This window comes from Miscanthus floridulus, chromosome 3 (genome assembly GCF_019320115.1).
Source record: "Miscanthus floridulus cultivar M001 chromosome 3, ASM1932011v1, whole genome shotgun sequence".
Taxonomy (NCBI): Eukaryota; Viridiplantae; Streptophyta; class Magnoliopsida; order Poales; family Poaceae; genus Miscanthus; species Miscanthus floridulus.
Window position 1 is genome coordinate 101,466,470 of NC_089582.1, and position 25,722 is coordinate 101,492,191.

The following is a 25,722-nucleotide window of genomic DNA, read 5'->3' on the forward strand; positions in this document are numbered from 1 at the left end:
CTTCTGTCTCCGGGTTATTCGGTGTGTAGTCTTTGTTAGGATCGACACCCTTTTAATTAAATGAGTACCCAGCTCAGTAGTCTTCCATTGACCACTAGGTTAGATAAATCACTTAATCGGTCATCCCGGTACACCTCCTATACAATGTACTAAATAATACCAACCTTCATCTAGGATCAAGCAAAAGGGAAGGCACATATCACAAGCACAACTAGAACATATTACAAGTCCAAATACTTAAGTTTACAATACCAGGTTGTTCCACAAACTTAGTCCATCACACCAACATAGTTCATACATCACAAGTCTAACATCATTAGAGTCTAGCGGAAGTCTTTAACATAGTTTTAAAAGATAACAATGTGTGCGTGTGCCATGTCCACACATCTACGAGGCTTGGCCTCTCTACCACTCTTGGTCCTCCTGGGACTCTGGAGCATAGAAGAAGCCATGCATGGGTGCAACGTTACCTACAAAATTCAAGATTATCATAGGGTGAGTACTCAATTGTACTACATAGGACTTACCCAATATATTAAACAAAGGAGTATGCATTTGGATAGTAGCAAGGAATACAATTGAATTTGCATAAACACATTTTATACAAGAATAATAGATGTGAACTACAAACTTAAGCAATCGCGAACGTAGCATTGTTAAATGAAATGAGCATTTGCATTTGGATCTCGATCTTCCATGAGTCCTTGTTTTAATTCAACTCTAATCTGTATCTAGAAGTATATAACTTATAGCTTTCGAATAAGAAACTCAGCAAAACACATTAACCCTACCAAAGACAAGGGATATCGCCCATAAGACCCGTCGGTACATAAGGGATATCTTGGTATCTCAACCTTTCACCAATCCAGCCAAGGGTGTCCATGAACAGTTAGATAGGTGCCCAGGTAATGGCATCCTATCTACCTAGCGCCACCTTCACGCCGAATTCATGGATAGAGCGGTCGCAATTAGGTACTTGGCTTGTCATCCCCATTTATGACAAGTGGCTTGTACAATTTTGTTCATGACTTGCTACCACGGATACACGGTCCTTAATCGGTTAGCGAGCTATGTCATCCAAAACCATTACCCATTTTGCCATGACCTTACCCCTCGCTAACCATCCATCACCATTCATTCACCATTGATCAAGTTTTAGATCATAATCCATTTATGTTGCTTTAGTGGACAAACATAACGAGAGATGAGAAACCCATCATCTTTCCGACTTCTACCATCTAAGCATACTAATATTCGATACTTAAAGGTAAACAAACAATGTTTGAGTTGTGTGGTAACATCAAGGTATGAAAGCTCAATTAGGAAACTCATAGGTAAACTAATCATATAGTAACATAGCAATGCATTTAATTAACCATAGTTCATTAGTGCATTTTCAAAGCACAGGGATGCATAGGGGCTTGCCTTGAGCAGTCTCAGGTGGCTCGTCAATGACCTCAACCTCCTGGGGTTCTTCTACAACAACCTTCTCAAGAGCTCCGTCACCTGTACATGTATGATGCTTGATGAGTAAAAATGCATAAAGTAAATGATGTAACATGCTATGCATTGATGTTGTTTCATTATGAATTAATCACATGTATTATGTTTATGTGGCATAGGGTGTAAGGGTTGTCGGCCTGTATTGACGGGTGCTTGTCAATACTATCGGACAATCCGCGGTGGTTGACACTTAGTGAAATTGTGGGTGTCTGAACTTACAGACACTCCGTCACTAGGCACGGACGCTCCGTCAAGGCTGGATAGAAGCTTACTAGCCTCGGGTTGCAAAAATTTATTTAGACGGACACTCAGTGAGCATACACGGACTTAGGCATTTTGGCCATCAAGTTTGTGTAGCAGTGACAGACACTCCGCTAGAGGGCACGAACTCTCCGTCAGTGAAGTATGTAGCCTCTGGAGGTCTCTGTTCTCCAGAATTGGAGGATGGGACATTACGTCAGGGGTGACGGGTAGTCCGTCCGGGCAAGTCTGTAGGGTACTTAGTTTTTCTAAATGTTGGGGTTCGCACGGAATGTTCTGCCAGATTCGACGGATGCTCCACCACGAACTCACGTCTCTCAGGTTGGAATTTAATCCTAAAAGTATTCCTATCGGACTTTCCATGGGGTTTGACGAGACTCCGCCAAGACAAGTCTGTAGCTCCTAACCTCTCTGTGTTGATGAGTAATTTCGCGGACACTCCGCTAGTGGTGACGGACGCACCGTGAAATTATTCAGTGCTCTGCTTAAGTGTTTAGGCGTGCTGTAGCATTGACGGAATGTTCCGCCAGGTGGGACAGACTCTCCGCCAGATCCTAGACAGTGCTATTTTGGTACAACTCGAAATGCAATTCTTGTGCTATGGTGTTTGCATGTGGAAAACCTTACTAAGGGAAGTTCCTAGCATACTATAGGATGTATCTAGCCAGGTGGTTCTAGCTACATTGTGTTCAAACATTTCCTATGTCTTGATTTGGTCATTTCTAGGTTTAGGTTCATGTGAAGCAAGAATTTGTGATGGACCCTCAAATGTGCTTACCAAGGGCAGCAAGATGAAGATCTCAAGCTCCTCAGTGTAGTGGAGAAGCTGGAACTCCCCCTTGGTGACTTGGTTCTCCTTCTTGCCTCCTTCTCCTCCTAGCTCCCAAATGGCGAGGATGAGATGGCTCCAAGGTGCTGGTGCTAGCCTCCAATCTCCTCCCCCTCTCTTCCTCCTCCTTACTTGCTTGGATGTGTGAGAGAGTAGAGAGAGAGAGAGAGAGAGAGAGGGATGAACTAGAGAGAGAGTGAGAGTGAGAGTGAGAGTGTGAGAGTGAGGGTGTGGGCTGGCTGGTGCTTCTGGTTTCGCTCTCCACAAAGTGAACAGCTGGGCTGGGGTGTGGGGTCAAAAGAAACTCTCAAAGTGTCACCTAAGTGCTGCTGCATGGGCTGATTTGACGGACAGTCCGTCAAATTCGGTGGACTCTCCACTAGTGCACGAAGTGCGCTGACAAAGCCTGACAACTGTTAGTTTGTGTAAATGGCTCGGCGGACACTCCATCAGATATGCTATTTGTGTTCGGACTATCAGGCACCAATATTGTTGCTTGATTATCTATATCATCATTGCAGTCTCCATTTTCTTCATTACCTTTATCTGCATCTTGAATATGACGACTTTCTTCTTGTTTTTTACAGTGGCACATAAGAAACGCTGCAAGAATGGAACAGGCTGTGACAAATCCAGTTAGGAGGAATAACCCCCTAAAACTGCCAAAAGTGATAGCACCCGAACCATCCATTTCTTCATCATGTTGACAACTATTTTGGTCAATCCATTTCTTTTCGATTTGAATGATTGTATCTCCTCCTGTTATGTTGATGATCGCCTTAGATAGCTCAGCAAGTAGTGGAGACCGCTTGGGAAGTGCCTAATCAGTAAAGAGAATGTTTATATTAGGTTAAACATACTGACATTATTCAAAGAGTACCTTATTTTTTCAAACCAGGGCAAACCATTTTCTATTATGAAGGGAAACACCCGGCAAACAGATGGAGAAACAGGTTTAAGACTAAGAGTTTAGAAATAGACCATCAAACCAAAGGAACAAGTCTAGCAAATAATTAAGCCTGACTAGGGAGCCAAAAAGTAGACCTGTTACAACTGAGAAGTTGAAAGTTTAACACTAACCGATCTGAGATACCAACAACCAGACCACAATAGAGAAAGAATACCACATTGTATCAGATTCAACAAAACCATGCATATAAAAAAATAATTTATTCATCCTGATTTATCTAACCTTTTCAGGTAAAGTAAGACATAGGAATATGGAATTTAATTCAGCACATGAAGGCATAATTTTTCAACAGTACATGTTCCATGGTAGCTTAGTAGCAATTCTTTTTTCAAAAATTAAGAGATAGATGAAGCTGAACTTACAAATGCAAACCCTGCACTCTTGTAAATAGGTCCAACCATTGTGTACCCTTTGCAGTACTTTGCAAGAAACAACTTGATGTATGGAACATCTAGAACAAGTGCATCAACACCACCATTTTCAACTCCATTAGAAAGAGCAGCATGGAAATTATCTGGAGTATCATAGGATCTCATTTTTGATCTATCGAAACCAATATCCACCAATAGACCCTCCATATAGGAACCTTGGTGGAATCCTACATATCCACCTTGCTTCTGAAGTTCATGAATGTCAGTCAATGCTGGTGAAAGTCGTTGTACAGTAAGTATTGAAGCAAAGCTTGCTGTATAGATTGATGCAAGGGCTAGAAGAACAATCTTCCATACACGGTGTACTATTCGAGATAGAAAAGATTCGAGCATGTCCTCTGCAGAAGTAAATATAAAAAGATGTGTTTATAATAAACCAAGTCAATGTGCAAAGCTGAGGTAAAGCAAGCATGCTACTATGGGATTTTCAACAAAGCGGATATGTAGTATTTGTTTTCTCAGACTATACATCCAGTGTTTGTTCATTGAGGCTATTTCCTTTATTATTATTATTATTTTATTTTTAGAATTTATATCTTTTCAGGTTTAATCTACCTTTTTCCTGAGGAAATCAAGATGAGTTATACAGTGCATTCTGCTTTCTAAAACAATGGAGCTTTAGTGTTAAAAATCTTCTTGCAGGAACTTTTCAATGCTTCTACATTTTTAAGAAGGTTCAATGCATGTATTATCTAGGACAACTGTACATTAATAATCTAATTATTTGGCACTAATTGCCATGGTTGTTAAAAAACTGAATACATAGACCAACAAAAAATAATAATGTTTTAGTGTTTTACTCAACTCTCTTCAAATATGAAGAAGAACATCAGAATCCGAATCCCCAGTCGTTGTTTTAGTGAAAAGGAACCATGTAGATATCTGTTGCCACTTAGATACTCTAACAGGCAGATAGCAATTCTTGTGTAAATAATGAATATGAAGCTTCTGAACCACATTCCTTGGCTTAGTGGTTTCAAGAAAATCCACATATTTGTGTCCACTTTTTCCTTGACTGGGACAATCATCCCCACACCTGATTCCGTATACGGAATCGTGAAGTCGGCATACAATGATCGGTTGTATATGATTGTTATGTCTCCAACTGCTATGTCATACCTCTGCAATAGCAATAGTTAGTTGTATTTCTATTTTCTTAAAAAATGATTGTAAATGGTGAGATACAAATGATTCAACAATGCATGCTCTTTTATATCCAAGAAAAGGGAGAAAATTAGTGGTCAATAGACATTTGATGGGAAAATTTTCTGTTGGCCACTCTATATTTTCAGGGATTTTGATAGAGGACAAGGGGAAATTCATGTTTGCTCCTAGACACTAATGAAAAAGGTAGTTATTACTAGTGGACATAGCTCCAATTAAAATATTTGACCAATTTTGAAGGAGAAATAACTCAATGCCCCCATTAGTTAAGGAAGAAAACGCAAGGAGGGGGCATGTGGCAACCTCTCTTGCATTCTTTCTTTCCTATTTCCTCTCCTTGTTCAGCCTATACATGCAAACTATATTCGGGTATTAAAAGAAGCGACATATCTAAACTTGGACTCATAATACTATGTGGAAAGGTAGAAAGGAGTTGGGAAGCACCTTGCACCCACTATGGAGTGACTTGCACTTATATAGCCTGGTGCAACTTTTGTTAAAAGAATACAACAACCATACGATCAGTTTGTCTATACATTTCTAATATTTACTATACTAAAATATATATGGAAGGCAGATTGAGAAACTGGACAATATCTTTTATAAATCATTTCTTACCTGAAGATAAACTTGGTAAACGAAATCATTATAACTCCTTGAACTCGTTGAATTTCCATCTGTATCAAATGCCTGGTATTCATAGCTAAGTGCAAAAGGTAGCCTCTTTAGTGCGTTCTCAAATATGTCTATTGAAAGGCCACTCACTCTTGTTGCATTCGTGACAGGATCCTTTGATGTGCTTATAAACTCTGGATATGCACTTGAGGTCACACCAACCCTAAGCTTCTTACCACTTGCAGGAAATTCCCAGCCCCTTGGTATTTCTGTTGATTCTCCTGGCCAAGTTACTGGATTCAGATCAGGCATTGAGGCTGATGACCCTGTTGTTTCCAATTCATTTTGATTTAAGTACCGTGAAAGTCCATTTTTCGAAGTCCAAAACCCAACATGTCTCCAAGTTCCTCCAACGACATTTATTATTTGTAATACAGAAACTTGCAATTGTCTTTCTGTAAGGTCAAAGTTTCCACTTATACCTCGAAATTTGTTTTGTACAATTTCTGTTAGGAGCTCAGTACCATTTATGGAAATAGCCAATGAGTCCAAGCATGTAGAGTTTTTATGGGGCTGCAGTCTCTTATTTCTGTTGCCAGACACCCCAACCTTTTCTGCAGCCTGTGCTAAAGCCCAAACTGTATCATAGGCCCATAGCCCAACTATGCTTATTGATTTATTAAGTGGCAATTTGTTAGGGTTATATCGCTGGTAAATTTTGTTCCATCTTATTAAGAAACTAGTATCAAGTTTTTGTGATTTGGGAACATGAAATCTTACTCCTATTACACCATTCATTGCCTCAATGGCAGATGGACTGAGTAAATCGATGATGTTTGCTAATCCATTTGTAATGATCCACACAAATCCTTTGCTCATCATCCCTGCATCCTTAGCCATTGTAAAGATAAGAGAGGCCCTTGTCGATGACATATGAACAATGAATACCCTTGTTTGCATTGCCATTAACTTGTATAGTTCTTGCATAATGTCTTCACTTGTTGCTGACAAAGAGATACCACTGTGATATGGAACATAAGTATCACTATGTTGAAGTGCATCAATGAGGTGTGGTAGAATGCCTCTCCCATAGTCAGTGTCATCATATACCAGCACTACCTCTCTCCATCCATACGCTTTGATAAGAGAGGCAATACTATTCACTTGAACTGAGTCATTCAATGTCGCACGCACAAAATATGGTGAACTATCATAAGTGAGAGAGGGGCTTGTTGCTGTGAATGATACAATAGGTACTTGTGTTACACTCCCAAGTTTTGATATAAATGCAGCTTCTGATGATTTCTGCGGGCCAATGATGGCTTGCACTTTGTAGTTCTCCCGTAATTCAATAGCTTGAGAATTGAATAAGAATGAAACTTTGATCAAATAATATCAGTGAAAAAAGACTTGCAATTCTTGTGCATCTTTGTTTTCCAGTGCTTTTAAAATTGGAAAAAATTATTTAAGCATGATGGGCTTGTTTAAGGTTGTAAATGATTCTGGTGACAACACCACAAGACAACAGAACATAAATATTGAAAATCGTAGCGACAACAACAAACATAGGCGAGGGCGGGACTAGTCTCTAGTGGGAAATAAGGGGACTACATTGCACGTATTCCGCAACCTGACCGCATTGCACTCATTCCAACAAATACAAAGGACAACAATCGAGCCAAAACTCCATCTTCACGGCTTTACCAACTTCCATATTTCACTCAACAACTCCAAAAAGGTGTGTCAATCATAGGTGCTAGTCCAGGCAAGTGAGGTTGTTGAAGAAGGTTGAGCCAAGTTTTCCTAATGTACACACATCCATAAAGAGGTGATCTAGGAGTTCATTATGAGCAAATAGCATGTTGGCCACTATTAGGCAGCTGATGATGCTTCTAAGCGCTTGAAGGTCCAAAAAAATGTCAGTGTACCTCAAGCTAGGCAAAGAAGTGACACTTTGTTGTTGAATAAACCTTACATGGTTGGCATGTCCCTAGCCATGACAGGTTGTGCAATGAAGAGACTAAGAGAGGCTGAACTCATAGAGTACAACCCATACCTTATATACTTCCATATGTGGGAGTTAGGGGCATCTAGGAGGAGGCAGACTGTATCCATAAGTTTAGGTACTCAAGGATCACTTGGACGGTGAGACCTCCTCACAAATCTCACACCCAACAAGATGGGATTTAAGCACCTCATGGATAGTCCTTACGTTTCTCTCCTTGGGACTATTAGGAAAAGGTTAGGGGAAGGGACTTAATGAATTGGTCACTGATCCATTTGACCCTCTAGAAGAAACAAGACTATACATCCCCAACCTAGACTATCACAGAAGGTTCAAATAGTGAGAGATCATGTTGGGATTATTGTAGTTAATAGGGAAAGATAACAAAATGTGAGAGCTATCTATCATGCTCATCGAAAGCCAGTTCATGCATACAACAATGCCAAAGAGGAACATCTCATCATTGCCTAGACCTCCAAGATCCATTGGGAAACACATATTTAGCCAAGTAACCAAGAAATGTCCAAAGGAGATGGTCTAAGTTCCTCACCACAAGAAGGCTCTCTAAAGGTTTTCAATTGTGTGGTAGCCCAAGGTGAAGATTGGTTGAGATGGCTAGATAGATGGTGATTGTGACTTGGTGAGGATCAGTTGGTCGCCCCTTATAATAGGCCCCAACATACAAGATGTGAGCTTATCTATAACCTTGTAAACTAATAATTGTATGTCAACATTGTTGACTTTGGTCATGAGAGTGAGGTGCATAGGTATTTTCATTGAAAGTAGCAAGGAGAAGTGCATTAGTGCCATGTCCACCTCCTTATATGACTACAATAGATTTGTGTGATATGGCATTTTGGGGGGGGGAGGGGGGGGCTCAAGCCCCCCCTACCGATACCGGAGCAGTGGAGCGTCCCTGGGTCCCATGAATTTTTAGGTAAAGTTCTACGTGTAGGTGGGGCTGAGACTTAAGATCGAGCAGCAGTCGGAGATATGTTGCTGTCGCACTTTTGTTCAGCCCCTCCTAAATTTTTTCCTGGATTCGCTGCTGCTAATCTGGTGTGCAATTGATACTCAACCTCATGTGCTCAAGTGGTCTTGGCTGTGTGCGGTCGCAGAGGCCCGGATTTTTCCATTTTCTAATAAAAATGTGCTCAAGTGGTATTCTATTTTAATTTATCTGAGCGACTGCTACCATGACTTGTGTCGCCTTCGTCTATATATGACAGTTGCAATCAAAAGCTATATATATGTTTGTGTAGGATAATATTATTGGTTTCTGTAATAAAACATACGGATGTTTTTTTTTTGTTGATTGAAGCTGAACTGAGCAAGAGTATATCTACGTATTTCTATGATTTTGTAACATCGACATACCTGCTGAAACAGCTTGGACTTCACTGCCCATGGAATCCCTGACGTGGATGGCTAGCTTCGTGCTGTAGTTGGGGTGGACTGAATAGAAATCTTCCACAGCCAGTGAAATACTGGCTAGTGATACTTTCCCCACCAACGAACCCAAGTCAAGGATCACCCCTACATGGAATTCGTCTGCCCCACCCCCACCTCTATGTGCGGTGCTATTTTCAGCTGCAACGAAAGTGAAGACCAGTAGAAGAAGGAACAGTATGGTTTGAGGTATTTTCTTCATTGCTACCGTAGCTGCATGCACGGCCACTGAATTGTTTTGCGCTGCTGTGCATGTCATTTATAGCACAGCTCGTTGAGGGCCTAGATTCTTGTAACATCAAAAAGTTTACTTTTCAATGTTTTATAACTATATTTGGCCTGAGTGGAACCGCCTAGAAAAAATCCCTCTATTATCAAAGCAAATCAATCGACGGCATGTATGGCTGTATCATGTTATAAGTGGTTTTGCAGTGGAATGCTTGGCGTCCACTTTCATAAATGTCATGACCTCAGCAATATAATCACTTATAGGGGGGAAAACACTATTCCCACGTGTCACACTCAAATCCATTTTCTTCCCTTTGCACACGCTGCGAAGGTAAACTCAGCTCCGTCAGGTTTGGCTGAGCTTCAGCTCCAAGACAATATTTGTAGCTCCAAGAAGTTTCATGGATCGAAAGATACAAAGAGATTGAGAGAATTTAGATAATTTGTTTTATTAATAATTTGAATTAGATACAAATATTTAATCACTTTAATTTAATCAACAAACTACAGATCCAATCTAGGTTTCAAAGCTAGAGTTGTGCCAAACAGCTGCCGGCTTGCCACAATTGTTAGAATTTGGTACCTTAGTTATGCATAGCAGCCCTTAGATCTTTGAAAGTATATTGCGAGTATGACACAAGCTTGTACCATATCAAGAAACAATGTAGTCGAGATGATGTTGAAGCAAACACGACAAGAAATTAAGATTTTGGTGGACCCAGCCGCAATTCTATAAGCACAACTTCAAAAGAGTACAAATAATTGTTGCTCTCTCACAAGTCACAACACTACTTGACCCTTTAGGACCAATTGATTCTTGCCTTATACAAGAATCTAGTGCAATAGAACTTCTAGCCTAATCCTCCTGAACGCTCCTAATTGCTCCTTACAAAGCCTTGGATAAGACCCTTGTGTTGGCTGCTGGTTGATGTCTATGGCCTCTACCTCTTATTTATATAGTCCCCTCTAAGACCTCTATACATGTAAGCAGGAGTCCTACTCCTAGTAGGATTCTATACTACGTAAGTCCTAATTGAACTAGAAGTCATAATAACATACCTCTCTTGATTCCTAGTCCAAATAGGATTTGAGTCACCATACAACAAAAGTAATGTGGCACCATGCTACCAGTCAGGGAGCTTCATGCAAAGTTAAAGCCTCCACCTCCTCCATTCTTGCTATTTTGTTCTCGACCCTTCATCACCTCTCTCCAATTTGCTTGCCATTTTTTACAAAAGCACTATATATTAGAGCAGCAAAACATGGTCACCTAAAGAACATGTGATGAAGAAAGAGATATTTACCTGTATAGCCTTCAAAAAAATGTGTCTTCCTTCTATACTTCTTTTTTTGAACTTACCTGTGATGCCCAAAAATGATCTTTAAGAGATTTTCGTTTTCTAGGGTGTCCAACAACTCTTTGTCTTGCTTGAGGTGTTGATCACTTGACCTTTATGTTGCTTTTGTCCAAGTCCATCCTTGTATCCAATACACTAAACACCTTGTATATGTAACACCCTAGCCTCCCCCAAAAAATATAACACCCTAGCCCATTAGTAGCATGTACTAGTTGCCAAATGAGGCCCATGTGTGTTTGTGGTTGGTGGGTTTAGTACCACCTTGGAAGTTATGAGGGTGAGGGCCAACTTATAATCCTTGTCGCTCCAAATGTAGCACCTCCAGGTTAACCCATTTACACGAAGCGATGACATAAGTGTAAGAGAGGTGCTACATGTATGATGGTTCGTTCCATGTGAGGAGCTACACCATATAAGCAGTTTTTGGACATGGGCTATTACAGTATACTAGCAAATCACATTAGTCCAAATGATCATGTTGTCATTAGACCACTAAAATCACAGATAGCCCTACCTTGCCATTTTCCTTACAGGGAGGATGATCTATGGCTTGTGCCTCTTGGACTAACATATTTTCAAGACTATCTTATGTAGTCCCTTTAGAGACTAAAGCTTGACGTCCATGTATGGAAGAAATAGAAATCAACATCATGAACAACCCAAAAGATGTCATAAGTGGAGAAATGAAGCCAAATCAGATTCACCCATATGCCAAGTGCTCCTAAGTGGAACAATGGTAAGAATTTCCCCCACAAGAATATTTTTCTATGAATGCCCCTCTTTGTATGGCTGTCTTTTTTGAGATAGATGACAAAGGAGGAGAGCTAGTAGCCAAATCAAACTTTCCATTGAAGAGAGAAGTTCTTTCCAAGAAGGAAAGAAGGCAGGGCTACTCCTTACAAGGATAAAAGAAGCTATCTAGATTTGGAAGTCAATTGAAGCAATCTTTCACAACTCTTGGTGACAAAGGGAAGGCTTCAACAAGAGGTGGAAGTCATTGCAAAGGAGGAAATCAAGGATCAAGGAGGACTGCATATATGTCTATTCCCAAAACTGAGAATTCGAAATTTGATTATCCCATGGACATAGAGGAGCACAACTCTCAGCCTTGTGGTATACAAGTTTTGTAAATGGTATACAAGCAAATGCTACAAGTGGTATCAAAGAGGGGCAATTAAGTAGAGAAGGAAAGTCATTTATGCCCATCATTGAATCAGCCAGTCTTGATTAGCACAATTGATGGTTAGCTAGCTTCCGATTGGCCAGCTCCTGATTAAATACTAAGAAATTGTTATATTTATTGATAAAATTTGAATACTAGTAGTACTTATATTTGTGGACGAAGGAAGTAGTATATACAATATACTTAATAATGACATCTGGCCATCTTGTATCAGTTTCGGTGTTGATTGTTTCTATATCCTACCTTAGTTTTAGTTGATTTCTGGTCTACAGCTTTTCTAGATATCAGTTTCGGTAGTCCAAGCACTGGAAAGTTCAGCTGAGTTGCCGCAAGCTACATGCAAATCGAATTGGTTGTTGGAATTTGTTCTCGGGACGAAAGGTTGTGTTGCTTCTGAATACTGATCATCGATCTGGAACTTGTAAGGAAGTTCAGTTAGTAGTTTCTGTCATCTAATGTCTCACGGCTTAATTTATTTTACCGGTGACAGAAAACAGTAACTAATAGAAACACTCGGTATCCATGTTTGTTTGGTTCTGTTACATGACTTTTGTTGCTTATTTGCTGTAGCCCAAAGCCCTGGGAAATTCTGCTGGGTTTGCAGCAAGCTACATGCAAAGTCAAGTCAAATCCAAACCAATTGGTTCTCGGGAACTAAATGGCGTGTGCTGGACTGCTGGTCAGTGGAATCCCTTCTCAGGAAGCAAAGAGCGCGTTGAATTTGTTTATCATGTTTCCTCTAAAAAGAGGCTTAGGATTATTCCTGCGATGGAAGAATGGCTTTGCCATAATAACTTATGTTGTCGTCATAAGACAACTTGCAGTCAAGTCAATACGGTCCTGTTGGGAGGATAAGCCCCATCTTCTAAGTTGATTATTGAAGAAAACCTTCTTCAACTTGGGGTTCATTGGTAAAAGATTAGATCGCAAGTTATCAAAGTCTAACTGAATATTTGAATGCTATCACAGTATTACTTCCTCCATTCTAAATTATAAGACGTTTTAACTTTTCTAGATACATTAAATAATGTATATCTAGAAAAGCCAAAAAGTCCTAAAATTTACAATGGGGGAGTAATACATACTAGCAATTAGTCATCTAGTTCCAACAAGTTAGTACACAGATAAACTGATAAATACGTCGACGAAGGTGAATAGGAGCGAACGGCGTTATTACTACCTAATTTTACCCCCCGTGTCTCTCAATCCTGATTACTGTGGTGCCATGGGAATTTACAGTTGCATCAATGGGGAAGCCGGGAAGGGATCGATAAAATTTAGATTTTTATTAAAAAAAGCTCTCGACCTATGAGGGTAAAACAACCCAAGCGTTTTGTTAAGAAGAAGACATTCTCGTACAGGTTGAGAAAACCTATGAACCCATGTCCAACCCATGCACAATGGCATCATAGCCCATATCATTTTGACATTTCGTTTCTTGGAGCCAACCGAAAGTTTTGTTCCTATATGTGTTTTGAAATATGTTATTACTTTGTTTGGGCTAACCGAAAGTTTTATTCCCCTTTACTTGCAAAGTACCGTTCCCTTTTGCAACAAATGTATTTTACGGGAAACAGAGGAGGAAAATATGGAGAACTTACATATAACCAACTATACCTATATCTTAATACTAAAGTAAATAGATCTTCTTCAGTCGTTTAAGAAACCTTCCTTTCTACGCTTGGAACTGAACGTGTCTAGCGATGCAACGAACGAGAACGAAGCTTCCAAGGACTTGTTGGTGTAGGACATGTCGACATGATGCGCTGCTGTTCTCTCCATCCAATCGCCTTAATCTGTGCCTCCCGTGCTCTCAAGTGAACAACAAGTGCAGCATAGGGGGTTTGTAGGAGTGATATAAAGCTGAAATTAGTTATGATCGAGATCAAAGTGCTCTAAAGTAGAATGATCCTGCTATGGAAAGACAAACATGCTTATCGAATTTATGCTCTTGTATGCACTAAGCCAGACGATTGAGAGCTAAAGGATATGGCATACCTGTTGTGTTCGCGAATGTGTATAGCACTCATACTTGCAAAAAGAATAACGAAAATTGTAGCCAAATGGTGAGAATAAAAACACAGATTCAGTCGTTTGTACCACAACAATATGCTTGTGTTCAGTTTCTTTTATAACTTTAGTTAAAAAAACGGTATGTAATAACCTTACTACTGTTAATATCCTGGTTATTGCGTCAACTTATTTTTCTTTGATTCCCGTGAGGGGAATCAGAAACCATGACGATAGTGAAACCCTTTTACAACCTGATGTATGAGTGTACCTGCACTGCTCTGTACATAATCCAAAAGTTTGCCACAATGCAAATCACATCTTCAGAAACTATGGAAGAATGAAAGCAATCCGATGCAGATATACTCCAGCTGAACTAGTAAACGCGCGCGGCTGACTTGGGCGGCCGAATTGTGCTTCCAGCGAAGTGAGCAACAGGAGCAGTGCCCGAATCAATTCCGGCAACTTGGCGTGGGCGTCGATTTGGACGAAGTGGGACGACTCTGACCATCTAGAACGTTTGGATTGATCATTGAAGCCTCGGAAAAACTGAGTGGATGGATACTAGGCAAACGGAAATGCTGTGCCGAGGCGTCCGATCGTCCGGAGGCAACCAGACCACGAGACCAGCTCAACGGCCCAACGGTCGTATATCTCCGACACTCGGACACTTTCGTTCTCCACCGCACTCTGTTGCGCTGCCTCGGTGTTCCCCACGACATCCGATCTGAGTGCCCGCCGGCCGACATCTCCATCGCGCCCGTGCGCGGCCACCCGCCTTCCTCCATCTCCATCATGCATCCTGTCGGGTTCATAAACCCAGGGTCCTTCATGGACCGGCTTTCCAGCAAAAGCTCGGCCCGGCAGACAACGTTGCGACAACGCGCAACTCTTGGGCCGGCCCAAAAACCTAAACGACAGGCCAGAAGAGCGATCCAATATCCGACCGGAAGGCCTGACCGAGAAGGAACGGCGTCCGCTTTCGACTCTGGCCCGCCTCTCCGACCGGAGCGTTCGCTTCGGTCTCCAGCCCGCCTCCGGACGGTCTCTCCGACCGGAAGGCCTGGACAAACACCACTTCCGACTCCGACCCACGTCTCCGACCGGGGATGCGTCAAACCTCTGCTCACTGCTCTTCTCCAACTAGCACAATCAGAGCCGACTGGGACCAATCGACCGGGGACGCCCGCTCGGTAAGGATCAGGAAACGGACGGAGAAAGTAAGGCAGGGCGCACAAGTCAAACCGCAATACCAGGGATCGTACCCTGTGCACCTGCCAGACAGTACCCTGCGACCTCCCTGACATGACAGAACCCAAGCAGTGTTGTAGGCACCGACATTTTCCCCTATAGTGTTGTGGGCGCCATCAACTCTCGTACCAGACAAATACGGTAAGGCTCCCCCACGTGTCTCTGGGGCATCAACAGTATTGTGGGCGCCGGTATTTACCATACCGGACGAACATGGTAAAACAGTGTGGCAAGCGCCGACATCTGCCATACCTGAAGAAGACGACGCAACCTCCCACATGCATCTGACATTAAACAGTATTATGGGCGCCTACCATCATCTTGTACCCGCCGGCGTGGGCAGCAAGACTTAGCATCATACGTACTCTCTCCCTCTCACTTGTAAGGCTATCTCCTTCGTCTATAAAAGGGGATGCGCTCTCTCCTAAAAGACTCAGTTCACTTAGATCGACCAAGTTCACTAGTACACATCAATAGAACCACCAGGTTCAAACCTCGAGCACACGCTCGAACACATAGCACACAGCGGAGCTCCCGTCACTCTCAGCCCCTCTGACCAGAGTTCGACCGGACCTCTTGTACCCACCATCTTTCTCCTTCTCGTTTGTAACCCCGCTACAAACTTCGAGCACCTAGGCTCAGGAATAAAATCACCGACCGACTCAAACTGGACGTAGGGCACGTTGTCTGAACCAGTATAAATACTGTGTCATTGAGTGCTAGGCCATCTCCGATCACAACATACGGTAAAACTACAAATATTTATGTGTTGGTCACTTTCTACACCGACAGTTGGCGCCGTCTGTGGGGAAAACGTTGTACGCTCAACACCTTTTGGTCATCGGATGGCCCACTTTTGCGCCACCTTCGCCACGGCGGGCTCAAGCGATTCGACTCGCTTCGGCTCACTGGAGTTTCCCGCACTCCCACATGTTGAGATGCAGATTCCACCCGTCTTCAAGCCGTCCCAGGCCTTCATCTTCGGAAGCCTGGACTTTGTCGTCGATCGGCTCGGCGTACTACACCTCCGCGAGGAGACAACCATCCCGGCGCCCGTCAGAGGGACGCCCCCTGCCGGCTCCGGGACACCCAACGACTTCGACGACGAGGCGCCTACGCTTCATTTTGAGCAAATGCTCTGCTCAAACCCTACTGTGAGTAATATACGTTCTGTTATTTACTCACTATTTACTATCTTTCGCTGATTATCCTGAGGGATCGCGCTGTTCGCACCGCAACCATCGTACGACCGGTTCCCCTACGGCCTCGCGTCCCCCACGGATGCGTATGCCTGGGGGCTCCAAAAAGTGCTGACGCCGCACCCTCTCGCATCCGAATTCGTGGGGATGGCGAGCTATGCTCCCACATGTTTCCTCAACCTCATGGATGACGATGTTGAGAGTGACGGCTCCAGCATCGGTGATGTGGCACCTAGCCACCGTCCGTCCCGGGAGAGCGCCATGGCGGACGCTCTGGGACAGCCACCGATGGTAGCGGAGTCCTTGTAGACTCACACCCCTTCGGACCCTCGTGTAGGGACCCTCGTGCTCACATGAGAGCACGGCGAGGAGCTACGACAACGGCGGTAGAACCAGCCACCACTTGCGCCAGCGCACTCGGCGTACCACACTACGCCCCGTGCGCATAAACTAGCGAGCGGCGCCTAGGGTCACGCTCGCTAGGTCCAACGCAGCACCGCGGACGGGGAGAACGATCCCCCATAGTTTGCTCAGGCTGACCAGAATATCACCGCTGCGGCAATGCTTCTACACGGCCTTCCCGAGCCGAACGACCCCCAGGAATAGGCGATCCACCGGAACCTCCGGGCACTGGTGGAAACCGCCGCCGTTCAATAGGCGAAGAGCTCCATGTCACGACACCGACTCACAGCTTCTCTCCTCGCCAGGGGAGTGGGGATGCACCAGACGAATCGCTCCACCCGCTCACCGCTACAGCCACCAAGCGCGGCGTAGGAGGCCACATCTGCGCCCTAGCTTGACCTAGCGCCCGCTCTACACCGACCGCCTATACGCGAGCGGCTCGGGCCAAGCCAAAACCCCGGCCGGACCATCGCAAGGAGTGGTGAAACACACCCTAGGCGCGGCCGATAGCCGAACGACCGGAGTCCTAGTCCGGATGGCCCAGGACCATGGGCCTTCGCCCAACGCATCCAGAGAGCGCCGCTCCTGCAATGCTTCAACGAAGGCCGAGGCAAAGGCAAGACCAAGCGTGAGGCTCGGGACGAAGGCCCCTCCACGCAGAGGGGCAAAAAGAACAGAAAAGATCACCGCCGATCGGTCAACTCCGCGTTGATCGCCACGACTGATCACATGGGAAAGCAGCCCCAGCATGGCCTTCCGGACCACTTCAATGAGCTCATGGAGAGTCCGTGCACCAACCACGCCTACCCCGTTAAACATCTCTACAAGGATTGCGAGCTCCTCAAGTGCCTTCTGTGATAGGCCGGCGGGCCAAAGGAAAAAAAAGGCAAAGAAGCAACGACCGAGAAAGAGGGCGTAGCGGGCAAGGATCTAGATGACTGAAGGTCGAGGTGATCTGACCGGACGCCTACTAACTGAAGGATGACAACAACAACATTCTCACCAACGCTAGGAACAGCTATGTCGTTTCTTCCCCTAAAATTCAGTCTTACCATTGTTTACTTAATGTTTGCTCCTATAAAAGCGCCCCGACCCAAAACTTTTAGCCCGGGTCGCTCGGGGGCTCCATGGGGGTGCACTACCACCTCTCGTTTCGTTTACTATCATATGGTAAAACTCCTTCCTACCCAAACAAAAGGGTAGTTTGTTCCTTTAAATTACCTTACGTAGCTTTGCTTTAAATATTCCGACCGATCGCACCCCGCCTCTACCTATGGTTACGAGCAGCTGAGCCTCATGGGCCACGCTCGGTCTCCTAAGGTTGCAGCCTATGGGACGATTGGGCAAGTGCAAAAAAGAAAGAATGAAAAAACAAAATTATGCTAAGGTAAAACTAAGGAACGAATGGGACAAGTTTCCCTGAACGGAGTGATTCCATCACAAAAATGAAACTGATTATATTCATTAAGTACACAAGAACGTTTACACGGGGGCTCCCCCATGAACTTAACTTTTTACATCTACTGAACTACTTATACTTTACAAGCTATTGGGGCTGCCCGGTGGCATCTGTTGTCGGTGCGACCGGTGAAGGCACGGGCTGCTCGCTCCTAGGCTGGACGACATTCGGCTCGGTTGAAGGTGGGGCGACGTCCACTTCCGACCCAGGCTCCACGCCATCTGCTCGCTGGGCGACGTCCTCCTGAAGCATGCTTCTGGCCATGTTCGCACGGCGAGCATCCATCACCCACTGCATGGAGACTTGCTCGGCCACCAACTTTGCGTGTGGCAGCAAGCTCTCCCCGAGCGATTGGATGTCCTCCGTGCTCAAACCATCGGCATACCCGCTGCAGATGGTGGCAAAATCCTAGTTTGGGTGGTACGTCACCACCGAAGTCAACACCCCCGATGCCCCATAGAACAGCCCATGGGTGATGAGGGTCTGGACCTCATCTGGAACCTCCGCCAGCCGGATGGCGGGCACGCTAGTACTTGGCGTCGACCCGAAGATCTCTGAGACGATAAGCAAGGAAACATTGTGGATCTGGTCAAGTTCCCCCTCGAGAGCACGCCAGTCTTCAAGGGACTTGGCCAATGCCTCCACATTCTGGCTAAATGTCGCCTTGGCGGTCTCCAGGTCCCGCTCCAATGACTCCACCTTTCCACCCAACTCTGGAAGAAGGGCGACAAGCTTAGAAGCAAGCTAAAGGAAGAAACCAACACGATGAAAAACAGAAAAGGTACGTACCGAGGCGGGAGTTCTTGAGGGCGAAGAGTCCCTTCGCCTGTTGGGTCACCTGCTCGCGCAGTTGGGCATTCACCTAATCTGTCCCCATCACCTAGCCTCGAAGTGCGAGCACTTCTTGGTCAGCCTCCGACCAGGCCTTCCGCTCCGATGCTAGGGCATTTTGCTCTATCTCTAGGGCCTCTAGGGAATCTCGGAGCACCACCTCGATGTCCGCTAGGGACTTCCGCAGTGCCGCCTCGGTCTCCACCTGGCGGGCCTTGGCCGCCTCAAGCCCCTATTCGGCGGTAGTTGCCCACTCCACCGCAAGCGCTTCCGTCGACCGCTCCTCGGTCGCCTCCGCCACCCAGTCCTTGGACTCGTGGTGGGCGGACTCTAGCTGACGCTCGAGCTCCCCCATCTAGGCATGCTCCATCTAGAGGAAACAGGACTTGTGGCACGACATCTCCTCCAAACCCTGCAAAAAACAAGAAGCAAGTGTGCTGAGGCAACTGACGAAAGACCAAGGGATCAAGGACGAACACGGGAAACTCACCGTCACAGCATGGCATAGGTCAACCTTAACCATCCGCTAGATGGCCTTAACCCGCTCCTGGGCCTCCTCAAGCTTCATGGACAGATCAACAAGATCGGACTCCATGGTAAGTCCTCTGCCCCTAAGGATGTCCTAGAGCTGACACTAATGCGAATCCTGAAGGATGAACCGAACCTTGGTCGGGTCCTCAGGGTAGGGCCATTCCAGGTCGGTCTCCTCTAGCCCATGGGAGGGCCCAGCCCCTGACCAGACCACCACCAGCTCCCACGATAGCACCGGCGGCTCCACCTCATCATCTGCTTCGTCGTCAGAGGTGATCTTCACCACCTTGGTCTCATAGGCCACCGACAGGCGTTCTGGCTCTGTCCCGGCCACATCTCCCCCCGGCACCGCCAGCGCTGACCAGGAAGGAGAGCCATGCAGCCCTCCACCTGGCGAGGCAGGAAGCCCAGTCTCCCTCTCCTCTTCTACCACAGCCGGTGGAGGGGCCATGAGGGACACCTCTAATGCAGCCTCTGCGGTCACCACTGGGATCGCTGCCGCTGTCGCCGTACTAGCAACCAACTCGGGGAGCACCACCCCTGGAAGGGAAGGACTCACCGCCACCACCCTGCTCTCCCCGCCGCTCATCGTGACACGCTGCAAGGTGGGCCTCCAAACCTCCTGTACGAGAGTTGGGGTGATGCTCAACCCCATCAGTGTCCGACCACTGTGAAAAGTATAGGTTAGTCATACTCCAAAGAGACTCAATGGCAAGATCAAAAAGAAACAAAGACATACCGGGATGTAAGTGGTATGACTCTAAAACCAAGACCCGACATCGATGGGCCTATAGGGCGAGGACCGCTCCTAGGCTACGACCCGCGCCCCCTCACTTCAGCCGGGGGTGGAGTCAATCCAACCGGTCCTGCTCGGCCCACGAGTCACCGTGACCTTTGGCTTGGGGCACGACGACCGAAGTAGCAGGTGGGGCATCCTCCCGCTATGAGTCACGCGCTAACGCCAGCCTCGATGATGTGCGGGTGCGAGCCCACTCCTCCGACCACCGAGCTTGTCCCGTCGCATCCACAGCAGGCGGGGACGAGGCCAATGATGCCAACGAAGGGCACGATGACCGCATCTGCTTCACCTCCCATTCATCGACGGTGTCCGTGCTCGTAGCACGCTTCCTTGGCGTGGGGACATCGCTGCACCTCCTGGCTTTCCTCCTCCTCAGAGAAGATCATGTCATCCCCCACCTCTATGGGGGCCTTTGACTCGAGCTCTGACTCAACATCGCTCCTATTTTCCCTAGACTTCATGCGTCAGGCGATCTCCTTCTCCTTCTCTTGCTTCTGCCGAACCTCCTTGGTTTTCTTCTTCTTCCTAGCATCTGTCGCCTCCTTCTGGGTGGCCTACCGAGCCGCGCCCTTCGAAAGGTGTGGCTGGGACTTGTAAGCTTCAAGTCCCTACAAAACAGGCGACTCCAAATCAAAAAAGCAGGAAAGCAAATGGGAAAAAGAACACGGAGTAAAGAAAGGGGAGCATACCAGTTTGGACACCACCGAGGCATTGAGAGGTCCGGGCTTTCTGTCGACCTTCTCTTTGGGCTTCAGCTATAGCACCCGGTCAAGGTGACTCCAGACCTTGTCGTTCGGCAGCTCCTCCGGTGATGCATGATCAGGGTCTGTCGGGCGGCCGTACTTCCACATCGGTCGCGCCCTCTCTGCCAATGGAGCAACCCGACGGCGGTAGAGGGTGTGGAACACCCGCACCCCATCAAGGCCATGCTGCATGAACTTCTAGAGCTCTACCTTGATGATCTCCACATTCTTCTTCTCCCGACGAGAAGGGCCCCACGACCAACTTTCCTACCTCTCTGGCCTTTCGTCGGTGAACGCTAGGAACGGCGCCTCCACTAGGTTCCTGATATAGAACCACTCCTTGTGCCACCCCCGATTGGAGTCGCAGGGGATGTACACGGGATATGAGCCCTCTGCGCTCGGTTTCTTCTATAGGGCAAAGCCCCCCATCGATGTAGCCTCGGGCGGATCCACCACCGACAAAGTTCGCCCAGATAACAGCCGCCAAAAGAAGTCTGCGTGTGGCTCCATCCCAAGGAAGGCCTCGCTCACGATGACGAAGCCAGCGATATGCAGCACCCTAGTCAGATTGAGGTGCTGCAACTCCAAACCCCACTCATTGAGGAGCCTGCGCAGGAACCAGTGTGCTGGGTATCCTAGCCCACGCTCTTGGAAAGCAAGGAAGGAAACCACCTCCTTCCTCCCGGAAGCCCTCCAGTGCGCCACCTCCTTCGGTGGCAGAAACCCCTTGACGGCGAAGGCCTCTAGCACCGACTCCCTCACAGTGGATGACCTCCAGCCTAACATTTCGCTTTGGGTTTATGAATGAAACGGTGAGTTTTCTCCTCTCCCTCGCTCTCCCCTTTTTTCTCTCCTAGGAACTGCCGCGGCGCTCAAACGCTCTCGGCAAGAAGGAAGATGAGAAATAGGCGAAAGAACAGGGCGAAAGCCCTCTCCCTTCTCCTACTTAAGGAAAAGGGCGCAGCAGTTGGGGAAGGCATGGCAATCAGGGAAAGGCGAAATGACAGGGGCAAAAAACCCTTTCCCTTCCCCATTTAATGCAGATGAGATACGATGGGACGCGTCCTAACCGATGAGATGCACCCTGCCCGATGGAACGGCGCCTGATTAGATGGGACGTGGCCTGGGTATGGCCCACCAATACCGCACGACTGGGCATGAAAAACAAAGCACCACCACGCGCAGGCGGCTCTCCGTCTCCTCAGGTGGGACTTGGAAAAACTGAAACAAATGGGATCTCCGCTAGGAGAAACCATCAGGCCTCCTAAAGTCAATCAAACGGCTCAAAAAACACCAAGAGATAGGTAAGGAGCAAAGGGATGCCCCATTTAGGCCATGCCAACTCTGTCACGAACGACGAGCGCGGGTCCTGGTCGGACATTTTCGATTGGAGCTCTTCAAACCCCGTCACTCGAGTCATCAAGGTAATATTACTGACCCCCGCTTTTTCTTTATAATCATTCATACATCCATACACACATTCATTCCATTCGCCCATGCCCCCTGAACGATTCTACCTGAATTGTCCGGGGGCTCAAGAACTAAAGCATTACGTATGTAGTCAAATGCATCACAACGCTCCGTGTTGCGTCATGAAGCGGCAGTTGCCTCATTCAAACATGAGCAACGACCGACCAGGGTTCGAAGGCCGGCCCACAAAGGGATTGAGGCTGGCTCGTGTCAAATAGAGCCCGGGGAGAAAAACACAGATGAGCCCCGTGTGGCCCTTGCCCAGTCTACCCCGAAGCGGATAGGATCATTTCAACCTTCTCGTTCGATTCTAAACCTCTGCCAGATCCACAGAATCTCCATCGAGGGGAGGCCAGCGGGCCACCTGGGTCGGTCTCTGGAATGACCTAGGCATCTACCGGGTTACAGGTAAGGGAGCAGTGGAATGTCACAAGAGGGCTATGCCGACCCCGTCATGAACGATGGACCTGGATTCCACTTGATCATACCCGTTAGCGAGCTCACCGAGCATGTCACTCGAGCCCGAGTGATCGAGGCAAGCGACAAAGCTTAGCCCCTCCGGTTATGAGAAATCAAGGATGGGGTAACACACAAAACTCAAACCGACCCCTACCAAGCCCAACGGAGCTCGGGGGCTCAAGACACCAAACGCATGGGTCTACGACCCTGAACTCACCCCATCCCTCGGCTATGTCTCGGCTACACACCAAATGCATGGGTCTGTGACTCTGAACTTGCCCCATCCCTCGGCTATGTCTCGGCTGCACACCAAACGCATGGGTCTATGACCCCAAACTCGCCCCATCCCTCGGCTATGCCTCGGCTGCACGGGACTGCACCAACGCCAGGATCCGCGAGTCCCATTTCGCCTGATCCCTAAACTAACTACCTCGGCTGCGCGGGACTACACTGACACCAGGATCCACGAGCTCTGTCTCGCACGATCCCTAAACTAACTGTCTCGACTAAAATGCACGCACACATGCCGCTGATGAAACCCCCCAGGCGATTCTGCCCGAATCACCTGGGGACTCGGGGGCTACACCCGCGGGTGCGCTCGCGTGCACCTGATCGTCAAAACAAAAAAAATCCCCCAGATGATTCTACCCGAATCACCCGGGGGCTCGGGGGCTCCTGTCGGGTTCATAAACCTAGGGTCTCTCATGGACCGGCTTTTAAGCAAAGGCTCGGCCTAGCAGACAATGTTGCGACAACGCATAACTCTTGGGCCGACCTAAAAACCTAAACGATAGGCCAGAAGGGCGATCCAATCTCCGACCAGAAGGCCTGATCGAGGAGGAACGGCACCCGCTTCTGACTCTGGCCCACCTCTCCGACCAGAGCGCTTGCTTCAATCTCCAGCCCGCCTCCTAACGGCCTCTCCGACCAGAAGGCCTAGATAAACACCACTTCTGACTCCGACTCGCATCTCCGACCGAGGATGCGCCAAACCTATGCTCACTGCTCTTCTCTAACTGGCGCAATCAGAGCCGACTGGGACCAATCGACCGAGGACGCCCGCTCGGTAAGGACCAGGAAACGAACGAAGAAAGTAAGGTAGGGCGCACAAGTGAAACCGTAATACCAGGGACCATACCTTGTGCACCTGCCAGATAGTACCCTGCGACCTCCGTGACATGACAGAACCCAAGCAATGTTGTAGGCACCGACATTTTTTCCTATAGTGTTATGGGCGCCATCAACTCCCGTACCAGACAAATACGGTAAGGCTCCCCACATGCCTCTGGGGCATCAACAGTATTGTGGGCGCCGGTATTTACCATACCGGGCGAACATGGTAAAACAGTGTGGCAAGCGCCGACATCTGCCATACCTAAAGAAGACGACGCAACCTCCCACATGCATCTGACATTAAACAATATTGTGGGCGCCTACCATCATCTTATACCCGTCGGCGTGGGCAGCAAGACTTAGCATCATACGTACTCTCTCCCTCTCACTTGTAAGGCTATCTCCTTCATCTATAAAAGGGGATGCGCTCTCTCCTAAAAGACTCAGTTCACTTAGATCGACCAAGTTCACTAGTACACAACAATAGAACCACCAGGTTCAAACCTCGAGTACACGCTCGAACACATAGCACACAGTGGAGCTCCTGTCACTCTCGGCCCCTCTGACCAGAGTCTGACCAGACTTTTTGTACCCCCATCTTTCTTCTTCTCGTTTGTAACTCCACTGCAAACTTCGAGCACCTAGGCCCAAGAATAAAATCACTGATCGACTCAAACTGGACATAGGGCACATTGCCTAAATCAGTATAAACACTGTGTCATTGAGTGCTAGGCCACCTCCGATCACAACGTATGACAAAACTATAAATATTTACGTGTTGGTCACTTTTTGCACCGACACATCCAGCCCACCGTGGCCGCCCGCCATCCCCTCCATCTCCGCTGCGCCTCCCATCGTCGCGGCCTTTTCCATCGCACGGACGGCCTTCTCCATCGGAGCGGTGACACTCGCGCCAGATCTATCGTGGCCTTCTCCACCGGAGTGGCAAGCTCTGCGCCATTGGCAAGCTCTACACCAGTGAACTCCACATGGCGACGAGCCAAGGAGATGTTGCGCTGAAAGCGCATATTGCAAACATATGTTTTAGGTGTTTCAGATATATATTGTAAGTGTTTTGTATCGATGTTGCAAAAGTAGATCAAGATGTTGCATATATTGCAATGGCTATGCACATATGTTTCAAGTATATGTTTCAAATGTTTTATCTGTATCAGACGTATGTTGCGAGTGCTTTCATCTAGATGTTGCAAAAGTAGATCTGGACGTTGCATATACATGTATGTTGCAAGCGTATGTTTCAAGTGTTTCATACGTCTGTTGCAAGTGTTTCATCTGGATGTCGCATATGTTTGCAATGGTTTTCAAGTATTTTAGGTGTTTTTGCAAGTGTTTTAGACGTATATTTCAAGTGTTTCATCTGTCTTTCTTTATTGCGACTGTTGCATCTGAATGTTTTAAAAGTAGATCGGGTGTAGCACATGGGATGCGCGTGGCAAGC

The 25,722-nt window shown here is 46.8% G+C and overlaps 1 protein-coding gene and 1 long non-coding RNA gene across 2 annotated transcripts; both read right to left on the reverse strand.

Moving 5' to 3' along the window:
* Positions 1–215: 215 nt before the first annotated feature.
* Positions 216–2,844, reverse strand: LOC136546272 (uncharacterized). The gene is made up of 3 exons (XR_010781319.1): positions 2,543–2,844; positions 1,426–1,506; positions 216–470 (listed from the first exon to the last, which is right to left on the reverse strand). It is a non-coding gene; the product is annotated as an uncharacterized lncRNA (long non-coding RNA).
* Positions 2,845–2,972: 128 nt separating this feature from the next.
* LOC136544122 (glutamate receptor 2.8-like) lies at positions 2,973–9,429 on the reverse strand. The gene is made up of 5 exons (XM_066536387.1): positions 9,156–9,429; positions 5,777–7,128; positions 4,866–5,115; positions 3,926–4,332; positions 2,973–3,413 (listed from the first exon to the last, which is right to left on the reverse strand). The coding sequence occupies exons 1-5, from the start codon at positions 9,427–9,429 to the stop codon at positions 2,973–2,975; spliced, it is 2,724 nt and encodes a 907-aa protein (XP_066392484.1).
* Positions 9,430–25,722: the final 16,293 nt, after the last annotated feature.